The 21,641-nt window shown below is 37.7% G+C and overlaps 1 protein-coding gene across 2 annotated transcripts; it reads right to left on the bottom strand.

Moving 5' to 3' along the window:
- Positions 1-6,000: 6,000 nt before the first annotated feature.
- Positions 6,001-20,239, bottom strand: LOC113286059. Of its 2 annotated transcripts, none has more exons than XM_026534777.1 (2): positions 19,122-20,239; positions 6,001-6,428 (listed from the first exon to the last, which is right to left on the bottom strand). In XM_026534777.1, exons 1-2 carry the CDS (start codon positions 19,965-19,967, stop codon positions 6,303-6,305), a joined length of 972 nt encoding a protein of 323 aa, XP_026390562.1. In that variant the 5' UTR covers positions 19,968-20,239; the 3' UTR covers positions 6,001-6,302. The 2 variants fall into 2 exon arrangements, with proteins under 2 accessions (XP_026390562.1, XP_026390563.1); XM_026534778.1 differs by having other exon boundaries at positions 6,001-6,419.
- Between the last annotated feature and the right edge of the window lie 1,402 nt (positions 20,240-21,641).

The following is a 21,641-nucleotide window of genomic DNA, read 5'->3' as shown; positions in this document are numbered from 1 at the left end:
CGAATAATTAATATTTAATCACGTTAACCTAAAAATTAATTAAGCTTAAATCATTTTTGCTAAAAGGGAAGATTATTTAAATACCCCTAAAAATTTGTCCCTTAAAATATATCCTTATTCATTTTTAAAAAATACTCTTATCTTCTGAAAAGTGAACGCAATTAGCACAAATTACTTTCAAAAATGGACGCAACTAGCACAAGTCGCTTCCAGAAGTGGACGCAAGGCCCATAGGTAAAAAAAAAATCGGATTACTCCACTTCCTCACTGAGAGGAGCTTGTGGATGATGGTCGTGCACCATTTTTCCAACTTTAACATACTTTTGCATTGCACTTTTTATGTATACAAATCAAAACGCTATGTCTCTCTATCTACGGTTTTTTAGATTCGTGATGCGCACGTAATAGAGCTTTTTCACTCTCTTCCAAAACATGGAATATAGTTCATTGGAACGTTCGTTTAAGGCGGGAATGAATGATTTCATGAGTTGCATATCTTCTTCCAGATCTCATTCCATTTTCCAAGCTCTATTTGAGTAGTGGATGATGTATGAATGGCTCAAAGAGGTTGTCCTTATATAGATAAAGACTCAACGGCTATTTTGTCGAAATCAATTCATGTAATCGGTTTTCATGAATATACACATCAACTGATTTTGGTCTTACAAAATCATATAAAATCTGCCTCTCCACAGTCGTTTTATAATACTGCACATGTAATCCGATTTTTGTCAAAAAAAAAAAAATACAAGAAAAGTGTCACTTTTTCTTACAAGAATCGTATTAAATGTTACACCGCATAGACCAATTCCGTAGGTTGTCAAAATTCTAATTGTTTTTTGTTTTTCATAATCAGTCTTTAACTATAACTAGATAAACCAATTATGAACATTTACAAAACAAGGGATGAAATTCCCAGAATCGGTGTATGTGGTGAACTTGTAAAAACCGATTCTGAAATGGTAACCCTGGAGAAGAGGCAGAATCAGTTTTTATGTAGGTAAATGTAAACCGATTCTGACTAAATTAACTGCCAGAATCCTATATATTTTTCATAAATTGTGATTCGTTTGTCGCGTCTTAGGCAAATACAACAATTTCAAAACTAACTGGATTCATTCATCCATAAACTAACTAACATAATTTGACACACAAACATAAGTTCAAGACATAAATTTTGATTCGGTAATTATCCATGGTTAAAGACACACAAAGTTCATTCATTCATAAGTTCATGCATTTATCATCATCTTCATCGCCATCAACATCACGACCACGTCCACGTCCACTACCACGAGCACCTTGTCCTCGTTTAGTAAATCTTTCTTCACCGGCATCATGTTGGGCACCTAGAGAGTTTCTTTTTGCAATGACTTTCTTCCTCTTTTTCTTTGTATTCTCCACCGCTTCCCCAAAATTTGCACCCACATACATATATCTTTCTTTCATTGGCATTAAAATCTTTTTTTTTTCCCATAATACATAACCTTGCTTGGTTTATCAAATGTCTGATTCGTCTTTTCTGTTTCCGTTTTGAAACAACAAACATTCCACAAATCATGCTAAAACATTAAAAAAACAATAATTGAGAAACAATATGCACAAGGTATTCGAGAGTTGTATCTCTGTCCTTGATTTGGGGCCTCTCTTATACTCGTATCACTTGAGTGTTCGGAACGTTGAGGTACCATGACATGTAATTCGGAGTTTCTTCATCATCTATTTCCGGACGGCCATCCATCACGTGGATTTTGTACCTTCTATCTTCCCAGTTATCAGATGATGGTAAAGGTTTGTGAACAACCTCAATATCATTATCAAATGACTTGACTTTGGTATCATCTATTTTAAACTTATTGTGCTCATCTAGGATTTTTTTGTACGTATATGTATTGTCTTGCGACTCTCGTCGGGTTGTACATTACATACCTTCTTGGGTGAAACAAAGTCCCAAAATCGTGCAACCAACCATATTTCCTTTAATCAAGTCTTCCTTGTAAGGGTGAAAGACAATGAAAAAGCGGGGGTACAACAACCACACCCAATATTTCTCTTAGCAATCTGTATGGACAAACTCTGATATACTATCTAGAGAGTCAACTAGACAGTCAGACTCAATCTAGATAAAAAGCATATCAAAGAGTTTATATCTCAATCTCTCGATTTGATTTATACTCAAGCTAATAGAAATATGCGAGTCTTTATCAAATACTAAAGAGATAACTTGGATGGTACCAAAGACCAATATCCAAGTGTCAATCAATTTAAATCAACAACCAAAAGGTCGTATATTCTAATTGATTGAACAACGCACAACCTGTGATATTTCAATTATATAACAAAATATAATGCGGAAAAGAAATAACACATACACCAGAATTTTGTTAACGAGGAAACCGCAAATGCAGAAAAACCTCGGGACCTAGTCCAAATTGAACACACACTGTATTAAGCCGCTACAAACACTAGACTACTACAACTAACTTCGGCATGGACTGTAGTTGAACCACAATTAATCTCACACTGATCCAAGATACAATTATGCTCCTACGTCTCTGATCCCAGCAGGATACTACGCACTTGATTTCCTTAGTTGATCTCACCCACAACTAAGAGTTGCTACGACCCAAAGTCGAAGACTTGATAAACAAATTTGTATCACACAGAAAAGTCTATAGGATTGAATAAATCTGTCTCCCACAGAAATACCCAAGAGTTTTTGTTCCGTCATTTGATAAATCAAGGTGAACATGAACCAATCTATAACCCGGACTTATATTCCCGAAGAACAACCTAGTATTATCAATCACCTCACAATAATCTTAATCGACGCGACAAAATAAGATATTGTGGAATCACAAACGATGAGACAAATATGTTTGTGATTACTTTTATATCTTTCCTATCGGAGATATCAATCTCAAGCAAATCTTTGCGATTGTACTCGTACGATAGAATATGCAAGATCATATCACACAACTACAAGAAAGTAGTATCGGTCTGGCTTCACAATCCCAATGAAGTCTTTAAGTCGTTAACCCGGTTTGAGAAAATAAAACCAGAGGTTAAAGGAGAATAGACTCTAGCTTACACAACTAGTATCACACGTAAGGTGTGGGGATTAGTTTTCCCAGTTGCTAGAGTTCTCCATTATATAGTCTTTCAAATCAAGGTTTGCAATCAATGTTAGCTTAGTAACAAAGCATTCAATATTCACTTTTAGATGAAAAACCTGATTAGATTCAAGCTAATATATTTCAACCGTTAGATCGAAAACTTAGCTTGTTACACACAAATGAAATGTACTATTTTGGGTTTATGTAACCGTACCCAAACATGAACATTTGTTGGTTCAACAATAGTGAGCCAAATGGTTAGCCATATGATCACTTTCATATCAACCATCTTATTATTTACCATAACTAGTCCAAATGACTCAAATGAACTAGTTTGAGAGTTGTTCAATAGCAAGGAAATCTTATGTACTACACAAGACACAATTGAAGCAAAAAAGATTTGATTCACTCGAATCGGTTCATGAATTGTATAGCCATGATTTGCAATTAGCATTCCTTAGTCAATATGAATAAGTTTACAAACAATCATTTTTAGATATAACCAACTCAAGTTCACGGACTGGGTTCGCGGACTAAAGTTCCTGAAAGGAGTTGACAAACTCCAGCAGATTTTGTCGGGTCGAGAACTTCCGCCAGTTCGCGGACTGAATTCGCAGACTTAGCTCACGCCACTATTCTGGTTCTCTTGATCAACAAAGTTCGCAAACTTCGGTTCAAGGAATAAGGACTTGTACGTATATGTGTTTCCACAATAATGCTTATATCCACCAATGGTTATATAATCTGAACTCTCATTTCAATCATTGAAAGATTCTCAGAGGACGTTATATAGTTGTTATTCACAAACCATTTTCCGTCAGAGAAATTTTCAAAGTGATTGAAACATGACATGACTTTCGTCACTAGGTAAAGACGAATTTGGATAAAGCGAAAGCTTACTAACACATATTTCGAGAAATAGATAGGCGAGATAAACACGACTCGAAATAGCAAATGTGTATAATCAAAGTCTATATAGCAAAACGACTTTTGTTTCAAGATAGGAGATAGAGTAGATAGAATTTTGAGTGATATATAAGTTCAAGTCTCCACATACCTTTTAGTCGATGAAGTTCCACCGATTCCTTGAGTAGTTCTTTGTATTGTATGATTATCGCCATGGAGTTCTTGAGCTCAACTACACTTTCTATCCTAGTCCGAGACTTAGCTATATTAGACTAGAAATCAAGACTTATAGTTTTGATCACGAACATTGACAACACATGCTTGAGATAACAACGCATGCACGTTCGACCGAGCAATGCTCTAACAGACAACATCTTTCGCCGTTAAGTTGTTTAATTGGCATCTCAACTCTAGATATTCCTCATCTTGGGACTTCGAATTACCGTTGAAGGTGTACTTGTCTCCATAAAAATTACTGTCCCAGTGCTTGTTCAGAAAAGCCTTTTCAACAAATATTGGGAAGTGCAAATATATCCACACTTGCAGAAAAATCCATATTCCCTCCAATTTGGTTCCTTCGACCCCTAGAAGCTTTTCTCAACGAGTGTGTAAGGATGGCAGAGCCTCAAAAGTAGTCGCTAAGTTTGTCAAATATATGCAATAGTTGAATAAAATTGGCTTTCACGCGGGCATAGAAAACGTCAGGGAAGATAACATCTCCCAAGATGTAGAAAGACTATGCATTGGACGTAGCAACGATACGTTGTCGGGTCACCTATTTTCCTTATGCATGAAGCTTATTTGTTCCCATGAAGTGGTTCCTCAAGCTCACAAGATGGAATATCCTTTGTTTTGCTTCACCTACTTGCATTTCTAACTTGGTCTTCTCCTCATTGCAACCGAACACGTTCTTGGTGAACTCGTAAATCTTGTTGCACTCAAGCTCATTCGCGTAGTCTTTGTGCCTCTCAACTTTACCTCCTATACTTAGACCGATAATCAATTGCGCATCATTTGGAGTTATCATCATTTCGTCAACCGGAAGATGAAAAGTATTTGTTACCCCGTAAAATCTCTCGGTGAAGGAGGAAACAATAGGTTTGCCATAACCAACAACCGAATTGTCGGAAGCAACCAACAACCCCGTAAAAGAGACTAGTTTTATTACTTTTAGTACTTATCGTATGGTTGATTATATTCCTTCTAGTGGCCATAAGGTCATTATACTCGCTGACGTTCCTGGCTTCATACCAATGTAGTCAATCTCGGTCGAGATACCGCCGACATAGACGGTAGCAGGGGGTAGCTTACCCTGGTTGTAGCTCCCCCTAAATCCTGTAAGAGCAACTGCAGTGGTGCGAGTATAACCAAAGATCAAAGACCAAAAAAAAACGACCAAATTTGAGTTTAGTCCGTAATGTGACGCTATGGTAGATGACTAAATTTGGTGGAGCGTACATTATAAGTTCGCCCGGTTGGTGGAGCGTACATTATATGTTCGCCCGATGGGGCGGAGATATAAAGCATGAAAAAAAAAGGGAGGAGGTATAAAGACCGCCCACTAAAGAGGGAAAAAAATGGGGCGGAGGTATAAAGCCCGCCCTACTAAAGAGAGAGAAAAAAATGGGGTGGAGGTATAAAGCACGCCTGGTGTGGGGCGTGTTTATGCACGCCTAGTGTGGGGGCGAACATTATACATTTACTCGACTATATTTGGGTTTGTTCTTGGTTCCCGACCAAATACAGTCTGGGATTTGGTCTTGGTCCGGATTTTAATCGATAGTCTGTCCCGCTGTGTCTCGTTTTTTGACCAAATATTTGGTTATACTCGCCCACTGTGGTTGCTCTAAAAGCTTAGGTTTGCCACTATAACTGTTAAGAAAAAACAAATAGCCCAAATGACAATTTTGTGTAGCCCATTAATTTATAAAGAAAAGTCAATCTCTAGAAGATCTGATCTTTCAGTATAAACGGAGTATATGTATGTATATTTTATTTTTTTTTGAAAAGCAACTAAATTAAAAACAGCTAAGTGAGTGGAAAAACCACCCACCGAGTATTAGAGTTTTACAGATGATAGTTCCCAGGCATCAAAGGTTCCGAGCTTTCTCCAGTATCATTGTAGTTTAGGATGTTTTGAGCACCGATTGGGATAACACTTCTAATAGGTATATTGGAATGATTATACATTACGGAATTAAAATACATTAAAAGGTTTTTTAGCGAAAAGAAAATAGGATTTCCCGAGTCTTGATCATGTTCCTTCAGTTGTTTGATGAGTTATCTTCTAGCTTTTCCATCTTGAACCGTTAGATGAAGCTCTCTTCTGTGTCTCCTTCTGGCTAGTATGATCCGATTGACCGAGCTGTTGTTGGATCCTGGTGTTGCTGTAGATTCCTGCACTTTCTGAAATGGTGTCATTCGAATTAGTAACAACAAAAACAGTTGTGGCTGTTCCTTTTTCTCTGTCGAGGACAGTCTGTATGGAAATATAACACTTTTCATCATTTTGACAAAGTTGCATTGCATCTCTCTGTTCTAAGTTTGGATTTCTTAGAGCGACCATCTGTATTAGAGACAATTTTTGGGTTCTGAGATGTTGCATGATTTGAGTAATAGCTGTTTCGGGTATTGGAACTACTCCTTCGAAACAAAGATTGCATCTGGTTTTCCAGATATACCAGCAAGTTGTAGCACATTTTTCTGGGAGATCCTCCTCTATCTGATTATTGTACCAGGATAGGAAAAACTCCTTTGCATTAGAACCTATCCCTAGGTTGTGGGTGGGATTTAATCCTAGACCGGACCAAACTTCTCTACTGAAAGGGCATCTGAACAGGGTATGGACAATCGTTTCTTCTTCTTCTTCTTCTTCTTCTTCAATTTTACACATAATGCAAATTGGTTTTATATCCTTGATTTTATTGCTTAAATTTGTGTTGACTGGAAGGATGTCGTGGATAACTTTCCACATGAACATTTGGATTCTAGGGGCGGATTTTAGGTTCCAAACCTTATTCCAAGTACTGGGATTGTTGCTAGGATTATCGTCCGGGTTGGTTTCACTCACTAGGAAATTATACACCTTTTTAACAGAGAGGCCACCTTTAGGGTTTGTTAACCACACAAGCTTGTCACTTTCATCTCTGAAAACATCTAGGGGAATATGTTTTATATTTCGGCAACAGGATGTTCGAAAACCTGGTCTATGAAATCACCATTCCATTCTCCCGTATCCTGATGAATAAGTTGGTCTACTGTTGTCAAGGTGTTCAGGATTCGAGGTTTAATATCTTCCCTCCTTAATCTGTTTGGGAAGTTTAGGGGAATCCAGTTAGAGCCCCAGATGTTTATATGTTCTCCATTCCTGACTCTCCAAACCGTATTGGTCTGTATTAGCTTTAAACCTTTCCACATACATTTCTAGAGCCAGGAGCTGCTTGGTGGAGGTTTAGTGTTTTTTAGGAGAAGAAGGGATAAGTATTTAAAATACCTGGCTCTCAAAATTTCCCCCCAGAAAGAGTTTTGGTTATGAATGAGACGCCACACAAGTTTAGTAACTAGAGCCAAATTAAATTTTGTTAGAGCATAACTTGGTCAACTTCGCATGCGTTGCTATCTAAAGCATGTTTGTCAATGTTAGTGATCAAAACTATAAGTCTTGATTTCTAGTCTATTATAGCTAAGTCTCGGACTATGTTAGAAGGTGTAGTAGCTCAAGGACTTCATGGCGATTCATCAGACAAGAAGAAGAACTACTCAAGAAACCAGCGGAACTTCTCGACAAAAAGGTATGTGAAGACTTGAACTCATCTGTCACTTCAAAGTCTATCTATTCTATCTCTTAATTCTTTACACAAAAGTCGTATGTTATATATATAGTCTATGATCATACACATTAGATATTTCAAGCTAAGTATATCTCGCTTATCTATATCTCGAAATGTGTGTTGGTAAAGCGTTTCGCTTCGACCATAGTTTTCTTTACCTAGTGACGAAAGTCATGAATGTTTCAATCACTTTGAAAATTGCTTTGATGAGAAATAGTGTAACAACTATATAACATCCTCTAAGAATGTTTCAATGCTTGGAATAAGAGTTTAGATTACATAACCCTATATTCCTTGAACCGAAGTTGTCCAACTTTGTTGATCAAGAGAAATCGGTAGGATTGTGGAATTGGCTTGCCAAGTCCGCGAACTGACGGAAGTTCTCATCCCGATAATTTCTGCTGGGATTTTCCGAACTCGTTTGTGTGACCAAGTCCGCGAACTCAGTCCACGAACTGGCGGAAGTTCTCGACCGAGAATTTCTGCTGAGTTTGGAAAACTCAACCGACTTGTTTGTGAACTTAAGTGGTTATAATCTAAAGATGATTTCTGAACACAAATATTAAATTATCAAGGAATGCTTCATGAAAACCGTGGCTACAATTTTCATGAACCGATTCAATCGAATCGAATCATCTTTGTTTCAATTGTGTCTTGTGTAGTTACATAAGATCTCATAGCAATTGAACGACTCTTTAACTAGTTCATGTGAGCCATTTGAACTAGTTTTGGTGAAGAAGAAAATGGTTGGTATGAAACACTCATATGGTTAACCTTTGTTTACTGTATTGGACCAACATACACGTACACGTTTGGGCACGATTTTCACAAACCCAGTAAACGTGTATGGTATTGTGTATGACAAGCTAAGATTTCGATCTAACGGTTGAGAGATATTAGATTGAATCTAAATCAGGTTTTCATCTAACAGTGGATATGGTTTGCTTAGTAACTAAGGCAAAACCCTGATTTGAAGACTATATATAGGGGAATCTAGCAATGGGCAAAACTAATCCTCACACGTCTCTGTGCTACTAGTGCACTCGCTAGAGTCGATCTCCATTAACTCTTGAGTTTCTTCTCTAAACTCGAGCTAACGACTTAAAGACTTCATTGGGATTGTGAAGCCAGATCGATACTACTTTCATCATAGTTGTGTGATCTGATCTTTCATCTTCTATCGCACGAGTACAATCTTTAATTGGCTTGAGATCGTGAGAGTTCTCCGATAGGCAAGATAAAGTAATCACAAACATCTTCTCTCTGTTTGTGATTCCTCAACAAACCGCCTGTGTATTCAGGAAGGACAGTTGAGTAGGTGATTGATTAATCTAGGTTGTTTTCCAGGAATATAAGTCCGGATTATCAATTGGTTTCTGATTCACCTAGATTGTATAATCAAAAGCCGCAACATTTTTTGGGTTTATCTGTGGGAGACAGATTTATCCTCTTTGGTAGACTTTTCTGTGGGAGACAGATTTGTTTATTATTAAGCCTGTGATTGTGTTCGTAGCAACTCTTAGTTGTGGGTGAGATCATCTAAGGGAATCAAGTGCGCAGCATCCTGCTGGGATCAGAGGCGTAAGAGCATAATTGTACCTTGTATTAGTGGGAGATTTATAGGGTTTCAACTATAGGCCAGTCCGAAGTTAGTTGTAGTAGGCTAGTGTCTGTAGCGGATTAATACAATGTGTGTTCAATCTGGACTAGGTCCCGGGGGTTTTCTGCATTTGCGATTTCCTCGTTAACAAAATCTATGGTGTCTCTGTTATTTCAATTTCCGCATTATATTGTTTTATCTTTATAATTGAAATAATACAGGTTGTGCGTTTGATCTAATCAATTGGAAATCCAACCTTTGGTTGTTGATTGATATTGATTGATCCTTGGACATTGGTCTTTGGTACCGTCCAAGTCTTCCTTTTATTTGATTAATACTCACAGTTTTTGTTTGAGGAAATCAAATAAGGATAGATATATAAACTCGTCGATATACTTTTGATTGATTGAGTCTTGTTGATTCTCTTAAAAATATATTCGGGTTTGTCCATACAGATTGCTAAACGAAATTTTGGGTGGTGTTGTTAGACCCCCACTTTTTCAATTGGTATCAGAGCAAGCAAACACGTTCAAGACCTAATCAGTCTGTGTTTGTAGCGATCTGATTCTGTGGACAGAATCTCATACGCATACCAAAAATGCCTCCTTATGCTGTCAACTGTGTCAAGCGTCATGGAAATACCTCAAAGGGTCACACCTTAGATGATTCTTCCTAATCCTGAGGTAAGAAGAATGTCTCATCTTGTTGTGATCATTCTTCCTCCAATATGATATTGGACATAATGGCTAAAGCTGAAAAGGAGCTCACCGGATTTGCAAAAAATTCTACTGAGTTTATTGATCTACAAGATCATGGAAAACTCATTGATGAATTTGAAAGGTCTATTGATCGTGAACAAGTACTCTATAACATTATAGGGTCATTTTCTATGGAAATTGAGAAACTTCTTCAGGAAAATAATCTACAACATGAAAAGATGTGTAATCTTTAAAAGCTGATCAGAGAAGGCTCAATTAGAGAAGCAAGTTTGATCAAGACGCATCCATCGAATATTGACAGTCTTCGTGTTGAGAAAATGGAGCTTGAAGCATCACTTTTCATAGCTCATGAACAGTGCAAATCCTTGGAAAAGGAAAACTCTGTTTTAAAGAAAATCTCTTTTGTACAACCTAACTCTCATAAGTTACTGCACAGAATGAAGGTTACTCCAGATGAAGATTGTGTCAAAAAAAGTGTTCAAAACTTACAATCTTCTCCGGTGGCCATGAAGTTCAAACAAGTGCCCATTATTACTTCACCTCCACGAACCTGTATTTTTTGTGGCAAATAAAATCACTATGCACTCTAGTGCTTTGACATGAAGAGACAAATTGCAAAGCTTCACAATTTGCTTCAATCCATTGTCAACGAAATTAATTCTCTATCGATTTCTGCAGTGAGTCCCATATCCACAAAATACCAGAAAGGTTATAAACATGATTTCTCATATGAGAGTCATTACAGGAATTTTGCTCATCTTAGTAGTATAAACCCTTGTACTATTAGTGGAAGCAATTTCTGTGTTTATAAGAACCAGTCTGGAAAGATGATTTCGGGTATTTGGAGACCCGTTTCGAAAAATCCTCTTGAACCAATCTCCAGAGGTCCTAGACTCAGTAATCAGACTTCCTTTTCTGAGCAACCAGGAAAGACTGTGATGAATCTCCCGAGATTTAGAACTGGTTGTGGAAAGATAAGAAACACCAGACCCAAACACTGGTGCGCATCACAACGTTCATTTCGACTCCCGTGGTGAGACTGTGTCTCCCACTGCTGCCTAGTTGCAGGATACTCCATCCTTGTTATCTAACTTGAGAGGTACAAGGATGATAGTCGAAAGATTCTCAAGTGTATTAGCTGTGATCTTTTTGGTTATTTGTGTGTTCAGTGGTGGATTGGGCCAGTGTTCAGTTATTCAGCCGTCGGGTCAGCTCTCGAACGTCCGCATTTCATTAGGGTTTTTATCCAGGTATTTTCATGAACTTATATATATCTTTTTACAAGTGTTGTTATATATACGTTCCTTAAGTCTTCACAAAGGAACTCAATGTAATATGTTCCCAAAGAAGAAGTTAACCCTACTATGGAGGATGTTCCTAAAGGAAGTGATCCTGCGCAAGAGCTTATTCTAAAGAGGATGCTTGAAAGAAAAGAGTATAACTCTTGGATTGGAGAATCTGTCAAGGATTTAATTTGCATTCAGAATGAAGTTAGTAACGAACTTGCTAACTTTCAATTGCAGACAAACCAGCTCATTGATGGACAGGTAAAAATCCTTGGTACTCAGAATATCTTGATTAGGAATCAGAAGAAAGTTATCCTTGACTGCGTGAAAGCTCGTCATTATGTTCGCATTATTGATCGAAAAGTCAGCGTTCTAACTTTTGAGCATGGTGTCTCTACTGTAAATGGGATTAAGGAAATCATTGATTCCTATTTTGATGGACCTTTTCAAAGGTATGAAATCGTCAAGGAAAACTGAGTTTTGATTTAGATACCTAGTAAGTCTTCCTTTTTGATCATGTTGGAAGAATAACTAGTGTTTGAATAGCGATGATTTTGACTACACATAGCTATCATTGTTTTCATCTTCTTTTATTATTTTTAGGTTTATTGGTATTAAATTCTAAAAATATTTGGAGGATGATGGTTTGCAATATTGTTAATGGTTTAATGTATTGCAATATTTTTATGGGATATGTATTGTTTGCGTCCGTGAACTTGAAGGTCCCATATTTTGTCAAAATTAAAGTCATTTATGATCTATATTGATTTAAGGATGAATAGACTTTTGAAAAACACAAAAGTTAAGCCTATATTGTCAAAACTTTGATGGAAGATAGGTTAAAATCTTTTGTGAACAAGGATAAAGTCTATTATGTCATTGTTATGATAAAAAGATAGAATAGATCCTTGTATATTATCCACGGTATTGATCTTTATTGATCCAATTTCTTGTATTACCGTGAAGGCTCCTTTGTGTATCTTATGTTGAGCACGATACAACTAAATGGATTCTTTTATTGGCATGGTTGGTTGATCCATAAGATGCTATTTTGTTGAGCATTAGAAACTAAGTTAATAAAGTTGTTTGGTTATTTAGTTTGTACTCCGTAAGTTTTATCTCTTATGTTGAGTACATGTACGGTTAAGGATGTCATATTCTATGATAATCTTAATCGGGGTTCCATAACTTCTCTTATGTCGAGCCCAAATATAATTAAATTGATTACTTCGGTGATTAGTTTGGATATTTGTATTCCAATTAGATTAATTATAGGTTTTCTTGTAATTAATCTAGTTGAGCTTTCATATATTCCACAAGTTCTTGTGTTGAGTATATGAACGACTATACTATCATGTTCTATTGGTTGATGTAGTCATATATTCCGTAAGGTTTTCCTTATGTCGAGTATCCTAATACTCCATCAGGTTTATATTGAGTATCCTAATATTCCGTAAGGTTTTTCTTATGTTGAGTATTTGAACGGTTAATTTTTCACCTCCATATGACCAATTTAGTCGTTGCTCCATAAGTTCACTTATGTTGAGCACCTTTCAATTAAATCAATCATGGGTTTACTTGTGATTAATTTAGTTGAGTATTGGATATCATAATCACTAATCATGGTTTTTGGTATTCACTCAAATCCTTTGTTTCGTTCGAAATTAAGGTCGCTCTTGTTGTTCCTCTTTGGGAATGACATCAAATGGGGGAGAGTTCTTTTGAACTTGTGCTTAATGGTCATATCTTTGTGGGGAGTGCGGTTGTGGAATTTTTTAGGGGTTATCTTGTATCTTTAAACTCCTTGATGAATGTTGTTAGCTTCGGCTATATGATTGCATCTAAATTAAGTTGATATGTGTCTTTCTTTTAGTCATGAAATATTTCTCGTGGAAATTTCATTATGAACCCGTTCTTGTACCTTTGCCAATTTTATTGAGAAAAAGGGGGAAAAATATTGCAGGTCACACTACAAATACATATGGTTCTTGGATCATTGTGTAAGGGGGAGTGGTTTCCATGATCGATATGGAGTATTGACTAAGGGGGAGTGATACATATCACCGTAGTATTATTGTTGAAGTCGTGATACAATTGGACTTTGATATAACATAATAGTACTACGTCACTGTATAACATTGATCGAGAATCTCGAGTTCTCTCATTGTTATAGCTACGGATCTTCAACAAAGGTGATACTAAACTTACAACCTTTGGGATCATTGGAGTACTTCAAAAGAGGGAAGATTTCAAGGAACGTTGGAGAATTGGACTTATGGAATAGGAGTTGTTTAAGTTTCATTATCCTTTTTGTATTCCATATGTATTGATAGTTTTGTCACTAAAATTGACAAAGGGGGAGATTGTTAGAGCATAGCTCGGTCAACCTCGCATGCGTTGTTATCTCAAGCATGTTTGTCAATGTTAGTGATCAGAACTATAAGTCTGGATTTCTAGTCTATTATAGCTAAGTCTCGGACTAGGTTAGAAGGTGTATTTGAGCTCAAGGACTTCATGGAGATTCATCAAACAAGAAGAACAACTACTTAAGAAATCGGTAGAACTTCTCGACAAAAAGGTATGTGAAGACTTGAATTCATTTGTCAATACAAAGTCTATCTATTCTATCTCATACTTCTTGAGACAAAAGTCGTATGCTATATATATAGACTATGATCACACACATTAGATATTTCGAGCTGAGTATATCTCGCTTATCTATATCTCGAAATGTGTGTTGGTAAAGCGTTTCGCTTCGACCATAGTTTTCTTTACCTAGTGACGAAAGTCATGAATGTTTCAATCACTTTGAAAATTGCTTTGACGAGAAATAGTGTAACAACCATATAACGTCCTCTAAGAATGTTTCAATGATTGGAATAAGAGTTTAGATTACATAACCATGTATTCCTTGAACCGAAGTTGTCCAACTTTGTTGATCAAGAGAAATCTGTAGGATTGTGGAATTGGCTTGCCAAGTCCGCGAACCCGGTTCGCAAACTCAGTCCGCGAACTGATGAAAGTTCTCATCCCGAGAATTTCTACTGGGATTTTCCAAAACTCGTTTGTGTGACCAAGTCCGCGAACCCAGTCCGCGAACTGGCGGAAGTTCTCGACCGAGAATTTCTGCTGAGTTTGGAAAACTCAACCGATTAAACTTAAGTCCACGAACTTGTTTGTGAACTAAAGTGGTTATAATCTAAAGATGATTTCTGAACATAGATTTTAAATTATCAAGGAATGCTTCATGCAAACTGTGGTTACAATTTTCATGAATCGGTTCAATCGAATCGAATCATCTTTGTTTCAATTGTGTCTTGTGTAGTTACATAAGATCTCATAGCAATTGAACGACTCTTTAACTAGTTCATGTGAGCCATTTGAACTAGTTACGGTGAAGAAGAAACGGGTTGGTATGAAACACTCATATGGTTAACCTTTGGTTATTGTATTGAACCAACATACACGTACACGTTTGGGCATGGTTTTCACAAACCCAGTAAACGTGTATGGTATTGTGTATGACAAGATAAGATTTCAATATAACGGTTGAGAGATATTAGCTTGAATCTAAATCAGGTTTTCATTTAACTGTGGATATGGTTTGCTTAGTAACTAAGGAAAAACCCTGATTTGAAGACTATATATAGGGGACATCTAGCAATGGGCAAAGCTAATCCCCACACGTCTGGATGCTACTAGTGCGCTCGCTAGAGTCGATTTCCATTAACTCTTGAGTTTCTTCTCTAATCTCGAGTTAACGACTTAAAGACTTCATTGGGATTGTGAAGCCAGACCGATACTACTTTCATCGTAGTTGTGTGATCTGATCTTGCATCTTCTATCGTACGAGTACAATCTTTGATTGGCTTGAGATCGTGAGAGTTCTCCGATAGGCAAGATAAAGTAATCACAAACATCTTCGTCTCTCTGTTTGTGATTCCTCAACAAACCGCCCGTGTATTCAGGAAGGACAGTTGAGTAGGTGATTGATTAATCTAGGCTGTTCTTCGGGAATATAAGTCCGGATTATCAATTGGTTTCTGATTCACCTAGATTGTATAATCAAAAAACGAAACGTTTTTAGGGTTTATCTGTGGGAGACATATTTATACTCTTTGATAGACTTTTCTGTGGGAGACAGATTTGTTTATTGTTAAGCTTGCGATTGTGTTCGTAGCAACTCTTAGTTGTGGGTGAGATCAGCTAAGGGAATCAAGTGCGCAGCATCCTGCTGGGATCAGAGGTGTAGGAGCATAACTGTACCTTGTATCAGTGGGAGATTGATAGGGGTTCAACTATAGGCCAGTCCGAAGTTAGTTGTAGTAGGCTAGTGTCTGTAGCGTCATAATACAGTGTGTGTTCAATCTGGACTAGGTCCCGGGGTTTTTCTGCATTTGCGGTTTCCTCGTTAACAAAATCGCTGGTGTATGTGTTATTTCAATTTCCGCATTATATTGTTTTATCTTTATAATTGAAATAATACAGGTTGTGCGTTTGATCTAATCAATTGGAAATCCAACCTTTGGTTGTTGATTGATATTGATTGATCCTTGGATATTGGTCTTTGGTACCGTCCAAGTCTTCCTTGTATTTGATTAGTACTCACAATTTCTGTTCGAGGAAATCAAATAAGGATAGAGATATAAACTCGTCGATATACTTTTAATTGATTGAGTCTTTTTGAGTCTATTATAAGTATATTCGGGTTTGTCCATACAGATTGCTAAACGAAATATTGGGTGGTGTTGTTAGAACCACGCCTTTTCAAATTCCGCATAATTTTTAAAAGCTAACCCTCCTAACTTCTTGGTAAGACAGAGACGAGACCATTTTTTCGGACAATAACCTCTACTTTGTCCTTCTTTGTGACCCCAAAAGAAAGCTCTATTCAGAGCATTCATTTTTTTGTGATAGATTTTGGTATGACAAAACATGTCATCTGGTAGGAAGCTAAGGAGTCTGTAACATGTATAATCATGACGGCTTTCCCAGCTGGGGAAAGGTGTATACCCTTCCATCCTGGAAGTCTACCCTTAATGTTCTCAAGAGTGGTTTCAAAACACTGAATTTTGGATCGATGTGTGAAAAGGGGAAGACCAAGGTACCTATCTTCCAGTTTAATCCTCCCCACTTTCATAATATCAATGATTTCCGTAGCCTCCCTATTTCCAACGCTTTTTCCAAAGAAAATTCCCGACTTTTGGTAGTTTATTAATTGACCAGAACCACGGCTAAAAGATTCTAGGATGGACAAAAGGTTTTTACATTCCTTTTTAGAGGATCTAGCAAAGATGAGGAAATCATCCGCAAACAATAAGTGGGTGATTGAGGGAGCCTTTTTAGCTACTTTAATTCCATGGATTCTACCCTTGTTATCTTCACTTTTTAACACCCTCGAGAGCCCTTCCATACAGAGGATAAATAGGTATGACGACAGGGGGTCGCCTTGACGAAGGCCTCTACATGGTTTAAAGAAAGCTGTGGGAGATCCATTTAAGAGGACAGCCGCAGAAGTTGTGCCAATGCATTAGGATATTAAGGAACACCATGTTTCACTGAAACCCAATTTTTTAAGAGTTTGTTCAAGGAAATTCCATTCAACTCTGTCGAAAGCTTTTGACATGTCTATTTTCAGCCCCATATATCCTTTTTTCAGCTTCTTCCTACCTCTCATAGTATGAATTATCTCATGTGCTTTTATGACATCATCAGCTATTTGTCCACCAGAGACAAAAGCCGATTGGAAGGGTGAGATCATCTTATCAAGAAGCGGTTTAAATCTATTTGCTAAGATCTTAGAGATAAGCTTATAGATGATGTTGCACAAAGATATAGGGCGGAAATCTCCTGGGGAGGTAGGGAACTTGATTTTAGGGACTAAGGTGATGAAGGTTGCATTTAATTCCTTAAGCAAAGTTCTATTCTCGAAAAAATCTACGATGGTGGATATAATGTCATTTTTCACGAGGTTCCATTTTTTTTGGAAGAAGATAGCCGGGAAACCATCCGGACCCGGAGCTTTATTGAGGTGCATACCAAATAAGACAAATTTGATTTCCTCCTCACTTGGGACAGCTATTAGAGCCTGCTCCTGCGAAATGCAGTTAGGAAAGAGATCAAGAATATGAGATGGGGTAGGGGATTTCACAGAGGTGGCCATCTCCGAGAAATGGGTAAACAGGACATCCGAAATGGTTTTCCTATTAGAGCACCAATTTTCATTTTTATCCTGTAAGGAATCAATCCTTTGTCTCCTAAAATTCTGTTTAGCAGAGTTATGGAAAAACCCTGTGTTCCTATCCCCTAATATGATGGAGTTTTCAGTGGCTTTGAGTTTCCACATAGCTTCTTCGAAATGACACCACTTTTCAAGTTCCGAGTTGAGATGGATTAATGTTTCCGAATTTTCAGATAGTTTTTTTATATTCTTAGCAAAGGCAATGTGTTTTGTAGTTTTCTTTATATGGTGCTGGATGTTCCCAAAGTAGTCTCTATTTCGCTGTTTAACTTGTTTTAGTTTAGAGACCATAGCAAAGGCCGGTGTCCCTAAAATATATAAGTTCCACGCTTGTTTTATGACTTCAAAACACGAAGGGTCTTCTAGAAAGAAACCAAAAAACTTGAATGGTTTAGAACCATCTTTCCAAATGGGAGAAGTTTTAAGAAAAATAGGGTTGTGATGGGAGGCTATAGGAGGGAGGTGATGCAGATTAGCATAGGGGAAGCAATTAAGCCAAAGATCATTTTTCCAGAGCTCTATCTAGTCTTGCTTCCACAAATTTATTTCTAGCTCTTTTAGTAGACCAAGTAAAGGTATAACCCACAAATCCTATGTCTATAAGGTTTGAAGAGTTTATGAGATTGTTGAAGAAAAAACTCTCATTTTGATTTATTTGGCAACTTCCTCTTTTCTCCTCCGATTTTAGAACAAAATTTAAGTCTCCTAGCACGATCTAAGGGATATCAACCTTCTTGGAAAATTCTTGGAAAGGTTCCCAAGATTTGGTTTTATTTTTCCTATTTGGATTTCCATAAACACATGAGAGCATCCATTGGTTAGCAGTGGCTTTCTCATGGACTATAGAATCAATTTGATTAACATTGGCTCTAAGAATATCAAGTTTAATGTTATCATTCCAAGCAAGGGCCAGACCCCCGGCAGTCCTGAGAGTACCTATGGGGTTCACAATCTTAACATTGGGGAAGTTCAGACTATCTAGTTTCTTATGGACTCTAGTGCTACACTGTTTGGTTTTAGAGATTAAGAGAATATCTGGGTGGTATTCCTTCACCAGATTGGAAAGTTCCATTTTTGTGAAAGGTTTCCCTAGACCCTGAAGGTTCCAAGATAGTATGTTAAGAGACATGACCTCCCTAGACAAATCATCCAGCAATATAAAACATTCAAGGCCTAACCAATAGTTTATCAGGTTAAAAAGGATCCTAGAGGGGACAGAGATGCCACTGCAAACCAAGGGATTCTTCCCGGAGAGGTACCAAGCAAGATCATTTACATTTGCAACAAGAAGTTTAAAAACAATATTGATGCACCGGTCATGAACAAGAAGATGCAAACCAATTATAACATGTGTATGGGGCTGGCAATTTATGCAAAGTTCAGTATTGAAGATTTTTGTAATAGTATGGGATATTTGGAGTACCTGATTTCCCCCCTTAGAGTCAGCACCATCACCAATGTTTTGGGTATCTTGGATGGCCCTGTGAACCTGAGCAGCAGCTTCATTTCCTTTACCATTTCCTCCCGCGAGATTGACGGTATCACCAATTGGTGGCACCACTGAGATCCCAGGAGCCGGATAGGGTTTATGGTACGGAGGTGGGTTACGGTACGGCCAGGGAACAACATTTAAAGGAGCAGAGATGTGAAAGGGTGGTACAAAAATTTCTTTCTGGTTCATGGATGTGCCATTGAAGGTTGAAACAACACTATTATCTGAGATTTTCTGGGTATTGAAAGTGAACTGTTGGGGTTGAGATATGGGGACACTTTGACAGAATTTCACCGGAGGTTTACCATAATATTGGTGAGGGGGGACTAAACAATCATCTTGTTGTTGCTGGTTCAGTTTTGATTTTGATTTCCCCTTTCCAATAGTCTTTTTCTTCTGCTGTTTTTGGGTTCCCATTAAGCTTTGTATGTTCTTCCTCAAGATAATGGCCTCCAATCGATTCTTTCTAGCCTTTGGAAAGTTTGATTTTGATTTCCCTTTTTGAGCTTTAGGAGGTTTCTCCATATGGTTAATCACCACTCCTCTAGAATTGATTACCGAGATCTGATTATTGATTTCTTCCGAGACTAGGAGGGGAGCTTGTTGTTCTTCCTCCCTCAGCATTTGAAATTTTTTCCCTTTGTTTAATGTCAGTTTCACACCTCCTTCCAGAGGCTTCATAAGATTTTGCATATTAAGGATCCCTTTTGATTTTTGCGGTTGATTCACATTTTGGAACTTCTTCTTGAAATCTTCATATTCCTCCTCAGGAGTCATTATTTCTTTTCCTTTGTGGGACTGTGGATCTATCCCAGCCGGTGGATCATCTCTTATAGCTAAGCATTATGATATAGGCGCCATTTGAGGTGACCCAAGAACATCAGGTAAGACCATCTGGGTATTTTCTATGCTGCTCAAGTCAAATGGTTCTGCAAGTATTTCCTCCGGTGCCCACATCATATTTTGGTCCGTCGATGGTCCATGAAGAAATTTGAAGGAACCATTTGTGGCATCGCTCCCTTCAAAAGGAGTGTCCCACCTCTGATATTTGTTCGATGAGTTGTCTGTGTTTTCCTCCCAAATACGTTTTGATGAATGAGAACTGCTCATAGACGCTATACTCATTTGTGGGCTTATATAAGCTCCATTCAAGTCAGCATCTGAGATAGACATACTGAATCCCGGCGGCACTAAAGGTGCAACCAAATTCTAAGGAGGGATGAGATCAGTATTTATCAGATCCTTTGCTTCATACACTCTATGTGGAACGTTTTGAGATGATGTCGGTCCCGAAGCTCCAAAATCAAAGATATGCCTCTGGTCAGTAACTAAGTCGAGATCCACCTCCTCCTGTTCTGGGTCGAGAAGAATATTTGGGTAGTCTTCGCTACTCGGTGGTTTGCATTTTCCTTTTGGATGATTTATTATTCTACAAATTTTGCAGAGAGACCTTGGAAATGGATCATAGTAGAGCATGACTTAGAAACAATCATTTTATCCAAGGATAAGATGGAAAGTTGGATCAAACCGTTCGTTAAGATCCATTTGAACAAGACATATAATGAAAGGACGTGCATGATTACAGTCCTGTGGAAGTTCCTTTTTGATGAAAGTTCCTATCTTGTTTGCTATCATTTCTGGTATTCCTTATCCGAAGAAATCTACCGGTAGGTTTAAGTAGCTAACCCAAATATCGACCAGAGTCATATTGATCGTCGCTGGGGGGATTGTAAACTGATATTCCTTGACTACAAGTAACCATGCATTATACTTTGTTGTAGAATAACGAATGGATCTTTGAGCATCCGTACGAGATTGGAGCTCAATAGTGAACTTATTTGCTTATGTGGATCCACTCACAAGTGTTGCAATGGGATGGTAAGCAAGGACCCATAAGAACTGCAACATTTCCATCATCTTTATGATATTCAGTTTGAAGGGGCAGAAAATCTTTGCAACCACCATACAGTCCGTGTTGTTTCTGCATCTTGCAATTGTTGCTGAGTTAAGGGTCAGAGAGCGGGTGAGAGAAAGTTGGGTATTCATTCTGTCAATGATTTCTGTTTCACGAGAGGTGTTTGAGATTGCCGGTGGAAAACTATTCATATCGGAGTTGTCCAGGTTAATGGAGTTATGAGAAACTTTTTTGATCATGTTGAAGAGTTTGGCGCACAAATTAGCCATTTGTTCAAATAACCAAAGTCTTACTAACCATCTTTTAATTTTTCTAACTACTTTGATCACAGTAAAGACGGTTGTTGAAGACATTAAACTTAGATAAGATTTTTTACTATGGTTCATGATAACCAAGATAGGGCGCGTGAATTGCGGGGCTGCGGGGAAAGGATAAGAAATTGAAGGGAATAACAGATGTGGGAGAGCGACACGGCGAAGGAAAGGAGAGGGATATAGGCAGGGTACAGAGAAACAGAGGGGAGTTTAAGAAGGGTA

Source organism: Papaver somniferum, chromosome 6, assembly GCF_003573695.1.
Source record: "Papaver somniferum cultivar HN1 chromosome 6, ASM357369v1, whole genome shotgun sequence".
NCBI lineage: Eukaryota > Viridiplantae > Streptophyta > Magnoliopsida > Ranunculales > Papaveraceae > Papaver > Papaver somniferum.
This window is presented reverse-complemented; position numbering and strand designations above follow the sequence as displayed.

Coding starts and splice junctions, on each gene's coding strand:
- LOC113286059 (XM_026534777.1), bottom strand. CDS start 19,967: ATGACTCCTGAGGAGGAATATGAAGATTTCAAGAAGAAGTTCCAAAAT. Junction 6,429..19,121: donor ACTCTAAGGGGGGAAATCAG/GTACTCCAAATA, acceptor ACACCATTTCAG/AAAGTGCAGGAATCTACAGC.